The sequence below is a fragment of the Kryptolebias marmoratus genome, linkage group LG20 (genome assembly GCF_001649575.2).
Source record: "Kryptolebias marmoratus isolate JLee-2015 linkage group LG20, ASM164957v2, whole genome shotgun sequence".
NCBI lineage: Eukaryota > Metazoa > Chordata > Actinopteri > Cyprinodontiformes > Rivulidae > Kryptolebias > Kryptolebias marmoratus.
In genome coordinates, this window is record NC_051449.1 from 19,303,631 (window position 1) to 19,323,003 (window position 19,373).

The 19,373-nt window shown below is 41.3% G+C and overlaps 1 protein-coding gene across 10 annotated transcripts in view; it reads right to left on the bottom strand.

Annotated features, from left to right (window-relative positions):
• Nucleotides 1-2,823: 2,823 nt before the first annotated feature.
• Nucleotides 2,824-19,373, bottom strand: part of tnk2b (tyrosine kinase, non-receptor, 2b) — a 56,521-nt gene continuing 39,971 nt past the window's right edge. For 3 of the 10 annotated variants that reach the window (XM_017420279.3, XM_017420276.3, XM_017420278.3), the window contains 15 exons: nt 17,924-18,190; nt 17,665-17,817; nt 17,275-17,438; nt 16,878-16,997; nt 16,538-16,664; nt 16,275-16,421; nt 15,905-15,999; nt 14,855-15,049; nt 14,527-14,618; nt 14,004-14,126; nt 12,291-12,724; nt 10,969-12,189; nt 9,363-9,458; nt 7,001-7,131; nt 2,824-5,978 (listed from right to left, as the gene is read on the bottom strand). In XM_017420279.3, the coding sequence (XP_017275768.1) occupies nt 5,972-5,978; nt 7,001-7,131; nt 9,363-9,458; nt 10,969-12,189; nt 12,291-12,724; nt 14,004-14,126; nt 14,527-14,618; nt 14,855-15,049; nt 15,905-15,999; nt 16,275-16,421; nt 16,538-16,664; nt 16,878-16,997; nt 17,275-17,438; nt 17,665-17,817; nt 17,924-18,190 (3,372 nt within the window). In that variant the 3' untranslated portion in view covers nt 2,824-5,971. The remainder of the gene's footprint in view (nt 5,979-7,000; nt 7,132-9,362; nt 9,459-10,968; nt 12,190-12,290; nt 12,725-14,003; nt 14,127-14,526; nt 14,619-14,854; nt 15,050-15,904; nt 16,000-16,274; nt 16,422-16,537; nt 16,665-16,877; nt 16,998-17,274; nt 17,439-17,664; nt 17,818-17,923; nt 18,191-19,373) is intronic. The other 7 variants (XM_017420284.3, XM_025006819.2, XM_037981899.1 and 4 more) reach the window with 6 other exon arrangements.

Below are 19,373 nucleotides of genomic sequence, written 5' to 3' on the forward strand. Positions count from 1 at the left end.
AATACACATTGTTCTAAATGTTCTAAAAGCTCCACCTGAGAATTTCTAAAAACTTTTCAGGTTTGTTACTGCTTTGAGCGGCTGCAATTCCAGCCTTTCAGTCAAATAAAAACACCATGTCAGCAAAGAAATATATACAGTATGTTCATTTGCATACCTTCTGTGGTATTTTATGAAAAACTATAAGCAGCTTTTGACCAAGAGACATCAACCACACACTTTATGAGATGCTCAAACTGAAATTTACAACAATTTCAGCCCCATTTTAGTGCAGAGAACCAGCTGTGTTGCATTCAAAACATGTTTACTAAAATTCTGAGCAATGCCGGAGCCTCGTTTTGCTTGTAAAATGATCACTTCCATAGAAACTGGATTTATCCAGCCTGATAAGAAAAATATTTTTACATTGAGCTCCACAGAAATTACAGACATTTACATTTATTTTGAAGTTTTAGAAAAAAGGGGAACTGGAACATAACTGCACCTTTTCCGAGAAAAACAACACTTAGCAACTATGTGTGAAAATACTTTGGAATTCAAATGAAAATTTAAATCCTTCACTTTATCTTTAAATTACTGAAGAGCAAAGAAAGGAGAAGTATCCAAACTGTCATAAAACTGATATAGATCTGGAGTAAACAAATAATCTGAAACGGGAAACAAAAGTTGTTTGAGCTAAATACCTGCACAATAATAATCATCTTATCTCTAAGGATGAGCCCTGCTCCCTATGAAGGAAGCTCATTTCAGTCATTTATATCCGGTTTCCCCTTCCTTTCGGTCATGATCCAAACCTCATGCAGATGAAGCCCTGATCCATCTCCATCCCACCATCACTTCAGAACAAGACTACCAGACACTTGAACTCCTCCATGTGAGGCAGAAACTCGCCCCCGACCCAGAGGCAGCATTCCAGCTGTTTCTGGTTGAGAACCATGGTCTTGGACTTAGAGAAGCTGACTCTCATGCCAGCTGCTTCACACTCGGCTGCGAGCCGTCCCAGTGCACGCTGAAGGTGATGGCCTGAAGACACCAACAGAACCACATCAATCACAAAAAGCAGAGACGAGACCCCGAGGTTCCTAAACTAGACACACTTCTCTCCACAACTGCACCTTGAGATCCTGTCCATGAAGACCACAAACAGGATCGGGGACAAGGGACAGCCCTGGTGAAGTCCAACCCACACCGAGAACGAGCTCGACTTTGTGCCAAGAATCCGTACACAGCTTCTGGTTTGGTTCTACAGGGATTGGGCAGCCATCAAAAGCAACCCAGGCGCCCCCTAACCCCACCGCCACTATAGGCCACTCACTTCACATCGTTGACATCATAAACCGTTCACCCACACAAAGCCATACACGCAGTCGGTCATCTGCCCTGTACAGCGAAAACCAGAATTCATCCATAAAGAGAACACCTCTCCAACGTAAGCATTTGCTCACTCAAGTCAGTGACGACGACAAAACTGCCGTCAGGTGGAGACCCCGACGAGCACACAGATGAGCTTCCCTGAGACGGTTTCTGAAAGTTTGAACAGAAATTCTTTAGTTCTGCAAACCGATTGTTGCAGCTGCTATCCAAGTGGCTGGTCTCAGACGACTCTGGATGTGGAGGTCCTGGGCTGGTGTTTTTACAAGTGGTCTGCAGTTGTGAGGCCAGTTGGATGTACTGCCAAATTCTCTGAGGCCTTTAGAGACGGGTTATGGTAGAGAAATGAACATTCAATGCACAGGCAACAGCTCTGGTGGACATTCCTGCAGTCAGCATGCCAGTTGCTCTCTCCCTCCAAACTTGCGACATCTGTGGCATTGTGCTGTGTGCTAAAACTGCACATTTTAAAGTGGCCTTTTATTGTGGTCTATTCTGTACATAGATAAAGTCTTAGATCTTTAAGTTCAGCTCATGGAAAAATGCGAGCAAAAACAAAAGTATTGCATTTATAGTTTTGTTCAGTGGTCTCCAATCCTGGTCCTCGAGGGCCATTATCCAGCATGTTTTACTTGTTTCTCTGCTCCAACACACCTGATTTGAATCAATCGGTGATTAACAGACTTCTGCAGAACATGAGGAGGTGATTTAATCACTGAATCAGGTGTGTTGGAGCAGGGAAACAAGTAACACGTGCAGGATAGTGGCCCTCGAGGACCAGGATTGGAGACCCCTGGTGTACCTCTCACACAAGCTCAGACTCCTTACCAGCCAGTGAGGCGACATTCCCATCCTGTTTCTTTCTTGGGCTTGGCCCAGCCGAACCCCAGGAGCCAAGGCTTGACCACCAGGCACTCATCGGCAAGCTCTACCCCCTGGCCTGGCTCCTATGGGAATTCCCCTTTTCTGGGCAAGGTACCTTGATCCTTATAGTGCAGTCGTGTCCAATCCTGGTCCTGGAGGGCCTCTATCCTGCATGTTTTAGTTGTTTCCCTGCTCTTCAGCAGGTCTTCAGGTTCTACAGAAGCCTGTTAATCCCTCAGTCATTCAAATCAGGTGTGTCACAGCAGAGAAACACCTAAAACATGCAGGATAGGGGCCCTCCAGGACCAGGATTGGACACAACGGTTATAGTGTTTGTTCATTGAGGTTTTTGAATCGCTCCTGACACCTATGACCCCTCACCTGAGGCCACTTTGCCATGGGAGACCCTACCAGGGGCTGATGCCTAAGACAACATAGCCCCCAGGGTCACAGTGTACTCAAACCCCTCCACCACATGAAGGTGGCGATTCTGCAGATGGGTCTAACATTAACAATTATAATAATAATAGGCTTTCATTTTACTAAAGATTGTGTGGCGTTAAGAAGAAACAACAAGGGGAAAACATGTAAAAAATACCTTTTTTTTTAATTAAAAATTACATTTATAAATTCGGCATTTATAATTTCCCATCAACGCCAGTAGGAGAAAAACAACAGAAACTAATTTACAGTAGGCATCAAATCAAACAAATCCAGGGATGCAAATACTTAGAAAAAGACGGGAAGGTGGCGTGTCGAAGGAAAAACAGCAGAAAATAACTTAACAGACATCTACACAGAACGGAACAGTTTGCTAATATCACAACAGGAGAAAGTTGCTCCAGATGAGTCAAAACACTTCAAAGGTTTGTTTCAGTCCTAACAGGAAACTACAGCAGCTTGGCATGAACAGGCAAATCCACTCATCTGAACCCGGTTCTTCAACCGCTCCATCAGTTTAAAAGGGGAAATGGCAGAGCTAGCACTGACTTTGTCATTAAAGGGCCAGTTTGAATGGTATTAATATTTTCTTTTATTAGATTCACACTTTAAAAAAAGAAGGAGAGGAAGATGAGGAAGAAGTTATTATATTCTGAATGATCTAAACTACTTTTTTTTTTTCCCACCTGTCGTATTTGGCGGATTAATGAAATTTTATTAATCAAATGGGAAAATATAAAAGAATGATATTGACAAATTTCAAACAAACTACAGCAAAATGTTTCAGTCCAACAGAACCTCCAATACTCAGTAAAGTGCTTAAAAATCTCCCTGTAGGACTCAAGTCATTTAAAAACAAACATCAGTCATTTTGTAAAATAAAACTTCCTAATGTGTGAATTTAAAATGTACTTAATGGGCCTACTTCATAAATATTACATTAAATATGGTGGCATATTGTTGTATTACAAGTCTGTCCTTTCTAACTTGCTGCAGCTCAAATCAGGAGGCGGTGCAAGAATGAAGCTCGCTGGCAAAGATGATTGGGGCAAAATATTTCTAACAATCTTTTTTTTTTCCTTCTTTTTGATTATGCTGTTTTTATGGTCGTTTGGGGCAAAAAATCAGAACTAAAAATTTGTTTAATTTGACCGCTTTATTAGACTGACACACTAATAGTCAGTCCGGGAGGGGCCAAGAACAAAGAGGGCTGCTGTCGTCTTAAAACAAGCACAATCTAAAAAATGTCATAGCAGTCCAGTCCATCCTGCACCAATATTAGGATATCTCTGCAGGCGCAGGTGGATAGACCTGTGTGAAGGCCTTTAAAATAACATTCATGTAAAGTACTGACATTTCTGAGTTGTTTCAAAACAGCAGTAATCCACTTTGGTCTTGGCACTCCTTGGACTAGCCATTAGCTCGTTAATCTGGTCAGAATTAAACTATTTCTTCAAACTGAGGTTGCTCAAAGAGCTATCTACAACAGGTAAGATATTATTTGTTCATAACCTTTCCACAGAACCCCACTTCAGAAACTTTAAGGATAACGTTCTCATTCTGTGAAGGCAAACTCAGTTAACGTCTAACGCTGAAAACAGTTTTCTTTACAGTTCACTCAGGCAGATGATTAAAAAAAAAAAAGGATTTATAAACTACTGGATGAATAGGCTGTGGATTTTATGGCAGCTCTGTTACTCAGATGGGAAAGAATTGAGATGTCACTCTTAATCAGGCCCAGTTCTTCCTTTAAAAACATATTCCAAAGCTTCTTTCCCCCCCCCCTAGTCAGCCTTTTAGTTTGCCATGTGCAGTCTCTTCTCAGACAGGCTTCCCCGAGTCACGTGACCTTCCATTTCACAAACACACAGATGGGTTGGTTGTACACAAGGCATCTGCGTGATCCCACTCACATATCCAAACACATCATAAATCAAACACCACTTTTTCTCAATTCCTAAAGACGTGGAGGGTTTCCAGTAAAGCCTTTTGTTTCCCCTTCCTTCCCGTTCAGCTCAAACTCACTAAGCGTGTCTGGAAGAAAAATAAAGTCTCCCATATGTTGACTCACCCCGCAACGACAACACAAACTGGAAAAAAAATAAATAAAAGAAGCATCGTCTCATCGAGCAGTGAGAATACCCGTCCTCTCGGTTTGAAATGATTTCCCAGAAAGATGCTGACAAAACCATCCCAGTTGTGGTATGGAGTGATGATTTAGGAGGAAATTTCACTTGTCTGTTAGTTGCTGTCCATGTGGTCGGGGTGCATTTTCAGCTGATGCTGGGGGAGTTCTCTGAGGACAAAGTGCTTAGAGGGACCAAATAAGGAAATGCGGGAACTTTCCAATGATCAAATTAAAAATGCTGTGACCTATAATGGACTCAAAAGTCCTCTTTTTTTAAGCAATTAAAAAAATATGTAATATTTAACATAACTGCACAATAACAGAAACGTACATGCCTCTTTAAAGAGGACGTTATTCTTACTTATATGTCTTAAACCTAAATTTTCTAGTTTTGTGGGACTTTTCTGGAATCTTCTTTTAGCTCAACGAGTGAAGCACTGCATTGCAGCCAGTGGATTCTCCAAACTAACCCCCTTTTTTTTTTGCTAGAAACCCATTTCCTTTGCAGCTGTGATCATTTCTTTTTTTAAATTTACTGTATATGTTTGCACCTCCTCCCCAGCCTAGCAGCATATGACTCTCACCTCTTCACCACTCTCAATGGCTAAAATTATTTCCAGGAAAATCCTGCTTTAACAGCCAATTAGATAGATTTTATTGTGCTTGCATGCGTCAGAAGCTCTGTATAGTTCCTTGAAACTAATTGCCTGTAAGTGATGATACAGCTGCCAACAGATGAGGCTCACATTTATTTAAGTGGATGTGTTCTGGATAGAACTGAAGTTCCTTGCTGACTTTGCTCACAGGGTGATTCAATTTTTATTCAACTGAACGTGTATTTGTTTGATTTTGTACCTTATGAGCAGAGTTTTTTCCACCCTGGCTGGTGGATGGTGGGATACAATTTCTTTGTCACATAACTTTCAAACGGAAGTCAAACTATGACCCAAAGTCTTTATTTTTCTGACCACATGTCCGTACCTATGGCAAATAGGGACTTATCGAAGTTCGCCAAACTTGTGCTCGTGTCTTCATTTCTCAAAGTAAAATCTTCTGTTTGAAGGAGAGAAGCCTCAAACAGAGCGGGTCGAGAGAAGATCCTCCGTCTGATGATGTTTTACCGAGGATGAAAAGTCCAATCAGAACTTCCCCACCTTCAGATTTCTGTCACCATCTGCAAATATAAGATTAGATCTATTTTAGGATGAGAACTACATGAGATGAGGTGATTAATCCTCCTGGATTACTTTCGCTGACTTTCATATAGTCTTTTAGGAAATTTTGCACTTTTGAGGTGAGATACGTGGGACACACAGAAAGGGTTTTACATCTGTGGCAACAGGACGACGTGCAGTAATGATTAGCACTAGTAGCTTTCTCAATGAGTGTTTTTTTTTCTCCTTGTTTGATACAATCATGGGAAAAGGAACAGCCCACCCTCTTCAATTCTAGGTTTTATTACTTGCCATTTCATTATACATTTACTTATCAGAACACTAAAAATGATCTGGTCTTTACCCGCCTCTGCGGGTTGATGATAATACAGTAGAAGCATTGTTCCCGTTGTGCTGCTGACAACGTAAATCACTCTGATTGGCCCGGTTGTTTCAGTGCAATAAGACTAACGAGGAGAGAATTTATTATCAGCCGCACCCCCTACATTGAGCTGCTGCTTTCACATGAACGCTTATTGTGCAGCAAAATCAGGGCTGTTCAAGCTTTGCAAACACTTAAAATATATACATTTAAAGTAAACATCCCACTTCTATTCTACGGTAACGAGAGAGGTTGCCGCACGCAGCAGCCAGATACAGCCTCAGCCTCATTAACAGCACAACATTGCATCATACTGTTGCATGTCTGTAAATGTAGCGCAAACAAAAACACGCGGCACCTGGAAAATATCCAACAGCTCAACCAGAAAGTCGATTTTAACGGTGCGTTTTGCGAAAGCAGAAATGATGAAAACATGTCAGCCAAATGAACGGGGTCAGGAGGGAGGGAACTCATTTTACAGAGACGATGCTCAGAAATATTCAAGTGACATTATTTCCCCAGATGTCAAGTTAAATCTGATAAGAACGGAAATTAAAGACAGGTTGCTGTATGAACACAAAATAGATTATTACTCGATCTAACCAGGAATGTGACAGGGCAGCTCTTAAAAATAACATTTAATTACACAGAGTTCAGTACCTTTGTTTTGTTGTGGATCCATAATTGTCTAACATTTGAGTGCTGGCCAGCTCCAGGTTCCAATCACACATCTCCAGCAGCTTTAAACATTCGGCCCGGCTCCTCAGACCCAAACAGAACAGCTGCTCCACCTGCAGAGACAGAAAACACATCAAATCACTGCTCTTTACACAAAGCATCGACACACTCCATCGATTCTTTTCTAAGAGAGACAGTGAGCAGAAAGCTATAAGAGCTCAGCTTCCTGTTCTCGTGTTACTTAGATGAAATCTGAGCTCTCTGGTTTGCTTTTCTCTCCTCTCAGGGCCCTCACTGCCATTATCAAGGAGCACTGAAGTGCTCCCTGTGGTCCAAACACACCTCCCATCCTGCAGCAGCCAATTCAAACACAGCCATTCAGGTCTGTGTTTAAAAGGCCACCAAAGACATGGGATTTTTTTATTTATTTATTTATAGCTGATTTACTGCGGCAGCAATGTTGGAAATCTTTCCATAAGTATCAACAAAGCTCTCCTGGATATAAATCTATAAGGTACAAACTACATTTATCAGATTTTAATGATGTCCATTAAGATGTTATATCCTGTCGGTCTGAGCTGAGATGTTGTGAAGTCTGTCTCAAAGAATCCTTTTGTTGTTTTGATTGACTGGATTCATAAACTCTTTTATTACCCAGTTTACTTTGAGACATACAGACATACTTGGTTTATACAGCTGCCTTCAGTGCAGTCTGTTGTTTCAGAATCACTTTCTGTACCCGCATGTGTGAGATGAGTAGACGACAGAGTCCACATTACTTCTGTATGAGTCTGATGGTGGCAAACAACATCTTTGGGATCATTTTCAGAGCAATTTGAGGAACAATAAAAACTGACAGCCAATCAAAACATAGAGAATCATGTTATCTCTTTTGTGGTGCAGAAAGAGTGACACCTCCAAGACTAAATTCATATAAAACTTATTATTCCTTATTTGTCTAATCTTTAGAAAAAAAATACATCCTTAATAACACTTAAATGGACAGTTTGGCCATTTTGAAGTGGGGTTCAATGGAAAAGTTATGAAAAGTTGATGTTTTACTTGTTGTAGATGGCTCTTTGAATTCTGACAGGACAGATGAGCTAGCCCAAATGAGACACTTAGAAACTATTCTTTGCAAATAACTATGTAATGTGAAACGGACAGTTGTGTACATTTATAAAATAATGTTTAGATAAACCCCTAGAAAATCCATTTTGGTCTTAGCTGCATTTGGACGAGACCTGTCGAACCGAAGCTCTATTTTTCCAAAATGAGGTCATTCACTACCTACAACAGGTAAGATATTGCCAATTTTACCTTTTACACAGGAACACACTTCAAAATAGCTAAACTATCCCTTTAAAGTTTTTAGTTTGTCTTTTATGTGAGGTAATGGACAAAGTAGGACACACTTCTACTTGCCTTGCACCTATAAAATGTTCACTTAGTGTGACAGACTGATAACACACCACAAAGGATGAAATGAGACACTAGGAAGAGCCGGTATAAGTGTGTTCTTTACTGAGTGTTTTGACAATTGCCAGACGTCATCAAACTGATGCTGTTGCACATAAAAGCAGGAAAAAAAAAAGTTCTCGAAATTCAACAGCTCTTGAAACTTCAGTGTGTAAAATTTCTTTAGTCGTTTTTCTTTGCACAGCGTCGAGCAGTAGCAGGTCATCAAAAAACATTTACGAGGAAATACATTTCTGGACACAGCTGGGGTGTGTAGTGCATGCTTGTCCTCACCGTTTACAGAATGTTACGCCCCAACAGTGTGGATATTCTCATTGTTATTGGTTTTTCCATGGACAGCCCTTCAAGGCCTACTGGTGACACACACACACACACACAGGCACACCCCCACACACACGACTTGAACCAATCATGTCTGGACCTGCCTTTGCCTTTACAGGGATGAGGAAAACTGGTAATATGGCCTGTCAAAATCCAGATCAATAAATGATTAAACAAGCAGAACATAAATATATACGGTGTATGCAAAAAGTAAAACCAATTTAACTTCTTTTTTGATTTGAGCTAAATTGAGGGGGGAAAAAACTATTTTATTAACTGACTGAAAAACCTAATTAGAACTTTTACTTATTGATCTATTAATATTTTGTTAGCTTATTGGACATGTTTAGGCTTCCCTGCAAGAAAACTACTGTTGTACAGGGTTACACAATATAACTAAAATTCACTTTCATCACAATATCAATGTGTGAGTATTGTTGTGAATACAAAGCAAATCCCTGTGAGCGAGAGAAATGAATGAATCTCACTTCAAGCGGCTGCAGTAATTGACATTTCCCATAATGACAATAGAAAATGCTCTCACCTTTAGATAATTCACAGCTTTCTGGACATCCCAGCTGTGGTTCTGGAGGGCAGCTTGACACTCCTCTATTGTCACACCATGAACGGCTTCCTGCACCTAAAAACCATACAACATGATCAGATTTGATTCGGAGCTTCTTTTCATTGGATGAAACCATCTGTATAGACTTGAGGAAATCGTAAAACCAACAACAAATCAACTAGCTTTACCTGAAAGCTCCTAAGAGTCAAACTGATCAGGAGCAGAGCAGCTCTTTGCCTAAATAAACTGAGTTTTAATAATCAAATCGCTTCCAGTTGTTTTGATCACATCCAACAATGTTTTCTTGCTTGTGCAGTGATACCATGTATCAGCCACCCTGCAGAAACTACATCCATTAAGTGACTGGTGCATGGGTCTGTCCTGCATTGATCTCTACTGCTGTGCAGCTGATAAATTATTCAAATTCTCACCCGATTCCTCCCTCGTCGTGTTTGACCAAATGCCTCTGAATCTGCAGCAAAAAGCACCTGATCAATGGACAGCCTTTAGTGGCTCCTGACGCCTCTGATTTCAGGTCTGTCAGACTCAGTTTTTGTCAGAATTATTCAGCCAGCATGAAGAAATCAATCAAGTCTATTAAAGCAATTTTACTGCAAACAATTTGGGGTTTTTAACACACCAAAAGAGTGATTATATTAAAAAAGAAGGCTTTGAAAATGGAAAATTAAAGTGTCTGCTAGTGTTTTAAACTTATCTGGAATTTCAGGTTTGATAATGAAATAAAATAAACATTTTTAACCATTATTTACAAACTGTTCACACTTTCTTTTTAACCAACAGAAAGCCTAAAACACACCGACATCTATAGCTTTTCTTACAGATTTTGTACATACAACATTTGTGTGAACTGTCGACCCAGAAAATAAAAGTTTCAATGAAGAACAATCAAACAAACCGTTTAATAAAAATTCATTATCACTTACTCAAAATATCTCATTAACCAATGGATGGATTTATATGAAATCCCTGGATGTACATCTACAACTGAATAATTCTTGGACTCAACCTGATTCAAGATGGCCTCTACAGCTAATCAACCCCAACAAACAAAAAAAAGAGCTATAACTCATTCAGTTTTACAGATATTGATCTAAAGTTAGATCCAGTAGTAGCTGAGAGTTATCCAAAACACAGTCTTTGAAAACTAACATATTGCACAAGATCTTTGTTGAAAACCTTGGCATGCAGGGCCGTAGTTGATGTGCATACCTGTAACCAATTAAAGTTTTATTTATTATTAATGCAGATCATATTTAAGTCTTTTTGACTCCTTCATAAATCAGTAAAATTCAACCTATTTTAGGTTTTAACATGAGAAAGGTCCAAAATACCCATGCTTTCACATTTATGATGGTTAAGGTCAGTGACTTTGACCCAACTTACAAAAATGAATCCCTATAGCATTAAAGAAAACATAAGTTCAACTATAAATAGCAGAGAAACTCTCCCACTTTCAAAGAATCTCAAAAAGTGAATCATCAATGTAATAGATATAATCTTCCACCACCTTTTATATATAATAATATATGTGTGTTTGCAACAGGATGAAAATAACTAAGCATACCATTTTGACTCTGTCAAGTGAATGTCCTCCACTGTCTGTCGTGGGACAGGAAGTAGTGACCTCCGTCGCTGTCAGCCCGTCTGAACACACACGAGGGAGACTAACTGATGTCTTCATCCCTGACCATGGTCCACTCAGATGGATGTTATTATTAGAGGAAAAATTAGCCTTTAGCTCCCCTGGCTGGACGAGCCCGTGCCCCTGGATGTGTCCCTGGATGTGTCCCTGGACTGTTTGGGTGTTGACTACCATTGGTCTCACAGTGGCCATATTAGCCTGTTGTACGTGCCTCTTCTCTACATCGGTGGTGGGGAGGCTCTCTGCCTCCCTGAAGAAACGTTCAAATCGATCAAGGTAAGGAGGCCTCTCTGGCAGAAGGTAGTAATGTGTGTTACTGACCTTCTGCCCGTCACGGACGATGGGCAGGATACAGGGGCCTTTGCTGGCCGAGTTCTTCTCCTGCGCCTGAATCACTTTGGGTGCAGTATATTTAGGATCTGAGGCAAAACTGTGTGTGGTGGGCATGGGTTTACCTGGAGAGGTGGAGAGGTAGGAGCTGTAGGTGTGTGCGGAGGGGCAGGGAGTAAGTGAAGCCTGCAGGGCAGAGGGGCTAACAGAGTAGGGTCTCTGTTGAGTGGATCCCACCAGACAAATGGGACTTGGAGTCCTGGAGCCCGGCTGAGACAAAGGGTCTCTAGGAGGGATCTGAGGTGGTCCATCCAGGACTGAAAGAGTTTCTTTGGTTTCAACTGGCACTGGAGAAACAGAAAGGTCCCTTGACCAGCGGCTAGATGTGTAGTCACTCCTCTTTATGGGGCGAGGGGGGATGGGGACACGTGGGGGGATCTGAGGTTTGTCCTCACTGGTGGAGAAGAAACTCTGCTGCCCGTCCTGTGCGTTCTGAAAAGTCTGAGGACTTGGTGCAGAGATTTGGGATGGCGAGGATGACTGATGAGCTCTTCCGGTAGGGACATTGAGCCTCCTCATGCACTCTTGTTGGAGTTCTTGGAAGATTTCCACAGACTGGGAGAAAGAGGAAGACACATCCTGATTCTGCTTGCTGGGAAGAAAAAGGTTGTCCTCAAGAACTGGCTTGTCTGGCCACATTGAAATGACAGCTTCACCCTCAATCTTGTGTCCTGAAGAGAGAGCTCCATCGACACAATGGACAGCACTCATTTCATCTTCAAGTTGCTGCCCTGAGCTGTTGATGGAGCTCACCTTAGTGGGGAAAGATGATTGAGAAATTCAGCAAGTCTTACTTCAGATTTAGGTGAAAGAATTGCAATCATGTTTTGCATAAAGTGTTTGGGTTATCATACCTCCATATCATCTTCATCTTGGGCTACATCATCGTAGGCGGGGGGTGGGGGTAATGGCCGAGCGTCCCAATCCACTACAGGAGTTGGGTGAAGGGGTCGAGGCAGTGCTGTAGATGGGCTCTGAGGGGGGGTCTTGTCCAGGATGTTTTTTCCTTCCAAAGCTAGCTTGGCCAGCACAGGAAGCTGATTTTCAACCACAGGGGAGGGGGAGAGTGTGGATGAGGGGAATTCCTCCCCAAAGTCAATAAGAGACACCTCACTGCAGGGGGTGTGGCCTGAGCCTGAAGTCCTGCCACCACCCTGTTTGGAACCAGAGACCCAAGCAGCAGGTTTGAGCTTGAGGCCTTTGAGTGAGCTGGCTTTTCTTAGCGATAACCTCTTTAGTGCTGCAGAGGTCAGATCTTCATCTTCACTTACTGGATCATAGCAAGGTTCTGTTGATGAGAACGTAATAGATTCACTATTTCATTACCAAACGTTTCAAGAATAAAAGACATCATGGGGCCTTAAGGACCACAAATACAACACATGCACTGTTCCAGAAAGCCTAATGATGAGTAGTTTACAGGAGGTTACAAATGTATCCACACACACCCTTGGTGCTTTTACTGTAATTAGAGCAGAAAATCTTTTTAGGTTTGTCTCCCTCAGCTTGGTACAACTAACCAATGAAATTTCTGCCCTTTCTTCATGACTCAACCGCTGCAGCTCCTTCAGGTTAGATGGGTGCTGCTTGTGTCTAACAACCTTAAAATTAAACAAGAGATTCTCAGTTGGATTGAGGTCTGGGCTTTGACTGGGTCATTCTAGGACATAATTCCCCTCCTTAAACCAGTGGAGTGTGTCTTCAGCAGAGTGTGTAGGCTCATTATCCTGCTCTAAGGTGAATCTCCGTCCCAGACTCAAACAGGTTGTCTCAGAAGTTCTCTACATTTTGCTTCATTTGTCCTTTGACTCTAACCTGTTTCTTAGTTACTGCTGTTGAAAAACATCCCCACAGCATGATGCTGCCAACACCATGCTTCACTGAGGGAATGGTGTTCTCAGCGTGATGAGGGGTGTTAGGTTTGTTCCAAATATGATGTTGCCTTTGATGGCCAAAAGGTTTCATTTTAGTCTCATCTGATCACAGAACCATCTTCATAGTTGGGGAGTCTTGAAACCTATTTCTTTTTTCTGGTTTCTCTTCCATGAAGCCCAGCTCCTATGGACAGATGGTCTCTTCTCTACTGAAGAGCTGCCCAGCTCCATCAGGGTTATCTTTGCCCTGTTACAGTAGTTGTTTTTCTGATTCTTCTTACCCAGTCTGAGTTTTGGTGGATTACCCTCTGAGCAGGCCATTTTTTTATCTTCTAATAATGGATTTAATGGTCTAGGACATTTTTGTAACTCCCTGAATTTAATGGTTGAGGCTTTAATGCAAAAGGTGTTAAGGCATATGCACACACCACTTTTAGGTTTTAAATATTTTTTAGAATTTTTTTGAAACAAGTTTTGAAAGCATTATAATTATAATCTAATTAAAAATCCATTTAAATTGAAGGTTGTATCGAACAAAAAGTAGAAAGGACGTGAATACTTCTGCAACCCCCTGTAAAGCAGACACTGCACATCTGTTAGGTGAGGCGGCGAGATGGAAAATAACAATTTTAAGAAAAAGGAAGTACGTGCAGAGATGCTGCAAAGGAGAAAATGAAGAAATGCGCGATGTACCTTTGAGAAGTGGAGCTAAGAGTGAACACAGAGGACAGGAACAGGGGATAAGAAGCTGCTCAGAGAAACCAGACTTACTCTTGAATAACACTGCTGGCTGAGGAGGCCGGGGAGGAGGCTCCTCTGCAAAAATAAAAACAGACACCACCGCCGCACAAGAAACAAAAAAAAGGAGAGGGAAACTAGTAGCAGCAAAGACCATAAGAACAGAAAGTAAACAAGCAAATGTCAGAATGCATTTGAAAGGTTTGTTAAGCAAAGAGAAAAGCAAGCTGAACAGAAAGAGTTTCACTGTCACAACCTTCAAACTGAATCACACAACCCACTGTTTCAAATGTGTGACCATGGTGAAGGTTAACCGTTTGAGCAAAGGAGCAAATGTGGAACTTACAGCAAAGAATGTTGTTGTCATATAAAAAGGTTCATTTATTACTAAAATTTTAAGTTGGAGTGTATTTGTATTCCTGCCCTTTCACTGTCTGGGTAAACACAAATTGGAAGAACGTGTTTGACTTTAACCCACTTCTGGCTCGTCCTGGAAGCTGTGTGGGCTGAGTAGCACTGCGTTCGAAATTCAAAACATCAGGAGGATCCATGGGATTCCCGAGGTATAAGCTGGAAGGACAAGAAACACTTACAGTAAACATCAGTATGTTGACTTGGTCAGAACAAGCAGTTTAATTTAATAGCATACTAGCGCCATCTGTTGGTGAGTAAAGAAAAGTAATCTGATTTGAATAAACACGTCTCTAAATTTCTCATACAAGTTAAAGCAACGTTTTGCTGGCATTTTACATCCAAATAGTTCCTAAATTCAGATTCAAACGTGATAAGTCAAAGGTGTTTCTTACTCATCGATCCGGTCTGGGAAGCCCCAGCAGCGCTGAGGGTTTGTGTCTCCGTGACCCGTGTGGATGAAGCTGTTTTTAAGAGGCCTGCTGATGTCGTGCGCCGACAGCCCTGCAACAGACGTCACCACGTTCCTGGGGAACGGTCCAACCTTCAGGGTACGCTTGTTTTGACCTCGCCACCAGTAATTCTCAGCCCTGAAAAGTGTGTAAGTGGTAATTAATTAGGTTAATTGTGATGTTAACTATATGGAAATACTGGTGCCACATTTTTTTTTTTTTTTGTATGTGAATGTTTTGTTTTTAAAATGAAAATGAATAAACTGAATAATAAAATAATATGACTGGTCTGCTACAAGGTTAACAGTTGGCTTCAGAAAAATATTTAGACCCCTGTAGACCTCCACTGATATGGGTTTTATGAGAGAGTGGCTGAACAGAAGCCTCTCCTCAGTGAACACCTGAAAGCTGGTAGAAGGACTCTTAGACCGTGAGAAACAAGATTTTCTGGTCTGATGAAACCAAGATTAATGCATTTTGCCTCAATTCTAAATGTTCTAAAAGAAAAAAAATATGGCACTGCTCATCACTGGCGCAACACTATCCCCACAGTGAGGTATAGTGGTGGCAGCATCATGCTGTATGAGTGTTTTTCAGCAGCAGGGAATGACACTTATCAGGATTAAGAACAAGGTGAATAGAAAGTACAGAAATATCCTCAATAGAATCTGGCTACATTACAAAACAAGCTGCAAAAACAGTGAAGTGGGTTTGAACACTTTCTAAAGCCACTGTCTGCGGCACTTGTCAAAGTAACACACGTGAACAAATTTTCCAAGCAGAATGTTGCTTTGTAACAAAATAAGGAGGTAAAAAGTTGTAGTTTCTTTTTAGGTTTACATAAGGTTTGCATGTCACATTCACAAAGCACATTAGAGTCATCAATTAACAGCATGTCTTCATACTGGGTGATCTATGATACTTGCAGTCATACAGCATGCTATCTTTACTGTTCAGCAGTAAAAGGTACTAGTCTAAAACGTCTACACCCACCTTCCCTCTATGATGGTGATGACATCATTCATCTGGATCTGGAGTTTGTCAGGCTCGTTAAAGTCTTGTAGAGCACACATGTCTGTGGGCATGGACTGAAAAAACAAACAAATTAGATAATATGAAACACATTTAACAAAGAAAATTTCTACAACAATGTGTAATGGTTCTATTGACCACTAGATGGAGCCAGTAGTTCATTTTGAGCAGAGAAAGCAAGCGTCTATGTTCGAAAATGAGTTAGAATTAGTATCATTTATTTGTTTATGTGCCATTAACACAGCTTCCTCAGCGGTTCAGAGGAGTAAAGCTCAGAGACAAACATATTCATCACCTTAGATTGACTTCTCTGGTGCACTGAACTACTCACCTCTAGAAGGAACTCACGAAGGGCAACAAAAGTGGGTCTGTCATCTGGTTTCTGAGCCCAACACTGCAGGATAACATTATAGATATCTTGTGGACAGTCCTCTGGCTTGGGGAGCCTTTCACCTTCTTTATCAATTTTATGAAGAATCTGGTTTTGATTCACACAAAAGAGAAGATGGAGATAAATGTTGCATTTTTTTAAACTTGGGAGACATTCCTGTTTCTGTGCACATGTCTTTATGGGTTAATTGTTTGTGGGCTAACCTGGCTACCATTAAGGCCCAGCCATGGCTCCTGTCCATGTGTGAACATCTCCCAAAGAGTGACTCCAAACATCCACGTGTCTGTAGCGTGAGAGAACGTTCTCGTCTTCAGACTCTCAGGAGCGCACCTGCAACAGGACACGAAGCAAACTACCATACATCAAGCTTTTATCTGCAATATATAGATATAAAGAAAACTGGGAAAGAGTGAAAGACAAAAAAGGAGCTTATCGAAGGTGGTTGAGACTATTTTGCTTCACTGACAAAATAAATAATAAAAAAAAGGGTCAGTAATTTCAGATGTTAATCAGTTAAGCACATTTAAATATCCGTCCACCCACCATGCAAAGGGCACCTTGCGATGCTCCTGCATGACATAGTGTTCATCGTTGTTAGGCAGCGCCCTCATCAGGCCAAAGTCCCCGATCTTCACTTTCTGTTTAGAGGCCAGCAGGATGTTCCTAAACAGAAGAGGATGATGTTGTTAAAAATTAAAAATTTGACTCTTTTAAAACAGGGTTCTACATCCTAATGATTTATGATGAGTGTATTCTGATAAAATATAAGAATATAACAGCTAATATTTTTTAAACTCTGATTTTGTAAACAGACATGTATCTCAGGACTCATTTTGAAGGAGAAATGGAGGTAAAATAAAAGTTACACTAATTAAACAATTCCTGGATATGAACAGTAGGACATTTTGTTGACCTGCTCTTAAAAAAAAAAAACCTCTACCTTGCTGCCAGGTCCCTGTGGATAAACCTCCTCTGTTCCAGGTAAGCCATGCCGCTGGCTACCTGCACGGCATACTGACACAGAGTGTGGATCAGCACTGGGCCCTGTGGATTAACGCATCGCAGACGATCCAGCAGAGAACCCAGAGGAGCCAGCTCGGTCACCTGCAAGACACACAGAGACAAGAAATGAGTAAAAAGAGAAAGACGGGTAAAAAAAAAGCAAAAGGCAGGGAAGAAAATATGTGATTTGAAAAGGAAAATCAGATTATGTGAACTTTTTGGAAGTTGTTTTTGTACAGTATATGGTTATTAAGTCTACAAGTAACTGTGCTGCCTTTATTACGGTCATGTCTCCCTCCCTGTGTGTGTGCATTTCTGTGTCCACTACCATCTTCATTGGGTGTGTGAGCACCACACCATAGAGGCGAATGAGGTTCTGGTGGTCCAGGGAGTGCATGGCATTGACCTCACAAATGAAATCTTCCAAAGCATCGGGCTGGCTGAGCACATCCGTCTTCAGGCACTTCACGGCCACATTCAGCTAAAACATGAGAACAATTTCCAGAAACAAATTAAAACTCCCTGAAAGCTTTCGTTTTTATCTCACAGCGACAACTTCAGACAACTAAATACATGTGCCTCCTCACCACCTTCCCTGCAGGTGTCACCCACTCTCCTCTCTTCACCACGCCGAAGGAGCCGTCGCCAAGCTTCTCGAACAGCGTCAGGTCCTTCTCGGGGATGAGGCAGGTCAGGGCTTGCTGCTGCCCATCTAGCGGAGAGCTGCCACCAGACATCGTGGACAGGACTCCTTCTCCCAGACAAAGGGGAGGCGTGAGAGACAGTTTGCGAAACGAGGAGGTCGGTTGGCCCTGCTGAGGGAACTCTCCATCTGGACGCTTCCCACTAAACACCTGGAGAAAAGCAGAGAAACAAAACAAAAAATGAAAAATGCATTTTCTTATGGAAGTGTCGTTTTTAATGGTCTACACACCAACCATTACAAGACTAAATCTACTGTCGAAGCATCATTTACCCTTCAGGTACACAGTGCTGCTCTTTATGTGTCCATGTTGTGTCAGGAGGAGAAACAAGTTCAGATTCTTTTACTTACAAACAACAAAACAGAAAGCCATTTCCTCACCTTGTGCACGCACACACACACACACACACACGAGTCACAGATTTAGTTCTAAATCAGGCATAAATCGGTGTTCTGAGTGTGTCACATTCCAGAAACAAATGAGGTATTCACCACCCAACCAAACACAAAGGACTGAAACAATCAGGAAGTGTGTAAAAGTAGGTTTCTAAACCGTACAACAATGAGCTGTGTTCTGACCTCTGATTTGCTGGAGATTTGTCCTCTAGGGACTGTATTAGATTTCAGACCAGGTTAAATAAACCAAACTAAAAGGACTCAGACTCGGTTTTAACACAACCAAACTGCTTAAATATAAAGTGGCTCTCACCTCTGAGTTGAGACATGACTTCTTCATAAATTAATCCATATTTTGACTATAAATCATAAAATCCCAGCACATACTGACCCCTAAGAACTATAGCATGATAGTGTAAACTTGGCCCTTAAACATGGAGCCTAAATTAGATTTTTCAAACCTAAAAGGAATAATTTGGCCATTTTGAAGTGCTGTTTTGTGTAAAAGTTATCTTACCTGTTGTAGATAGCTTCTTGAACGGCTTCAGTGTGGAGAAATCGTTTACGTTCAACAGGACTGACAAGGTAATGGCTAGTCATAGGCAGATTGCTGCTGTCCTAATACAGTTCCAATCTCCAAAGTTTTCAATCCACTCAGGTCTCGGCAGAGTTTGGACTAGCCATTAGCTTTTCATCCTGTTGGATTTAGCTTCTATTTATCCAAAGTGAGGCTGTTCAAAAGACTACTTACAACAGGTACGATAATAAGCATTTATAACGTCTACACCAAAACCCACTTCAATATAGCTCCACTATTCCTTTAAGTGCATCCCTTCCCATATCCTTAAAGCTCATTTTAAACTTCATTTTTTGCCTGTTCAATTTAATCATCATTATCTCATCGTTTTGTTTTTTTTTTTGTTTTTTTTTTTTTTTTT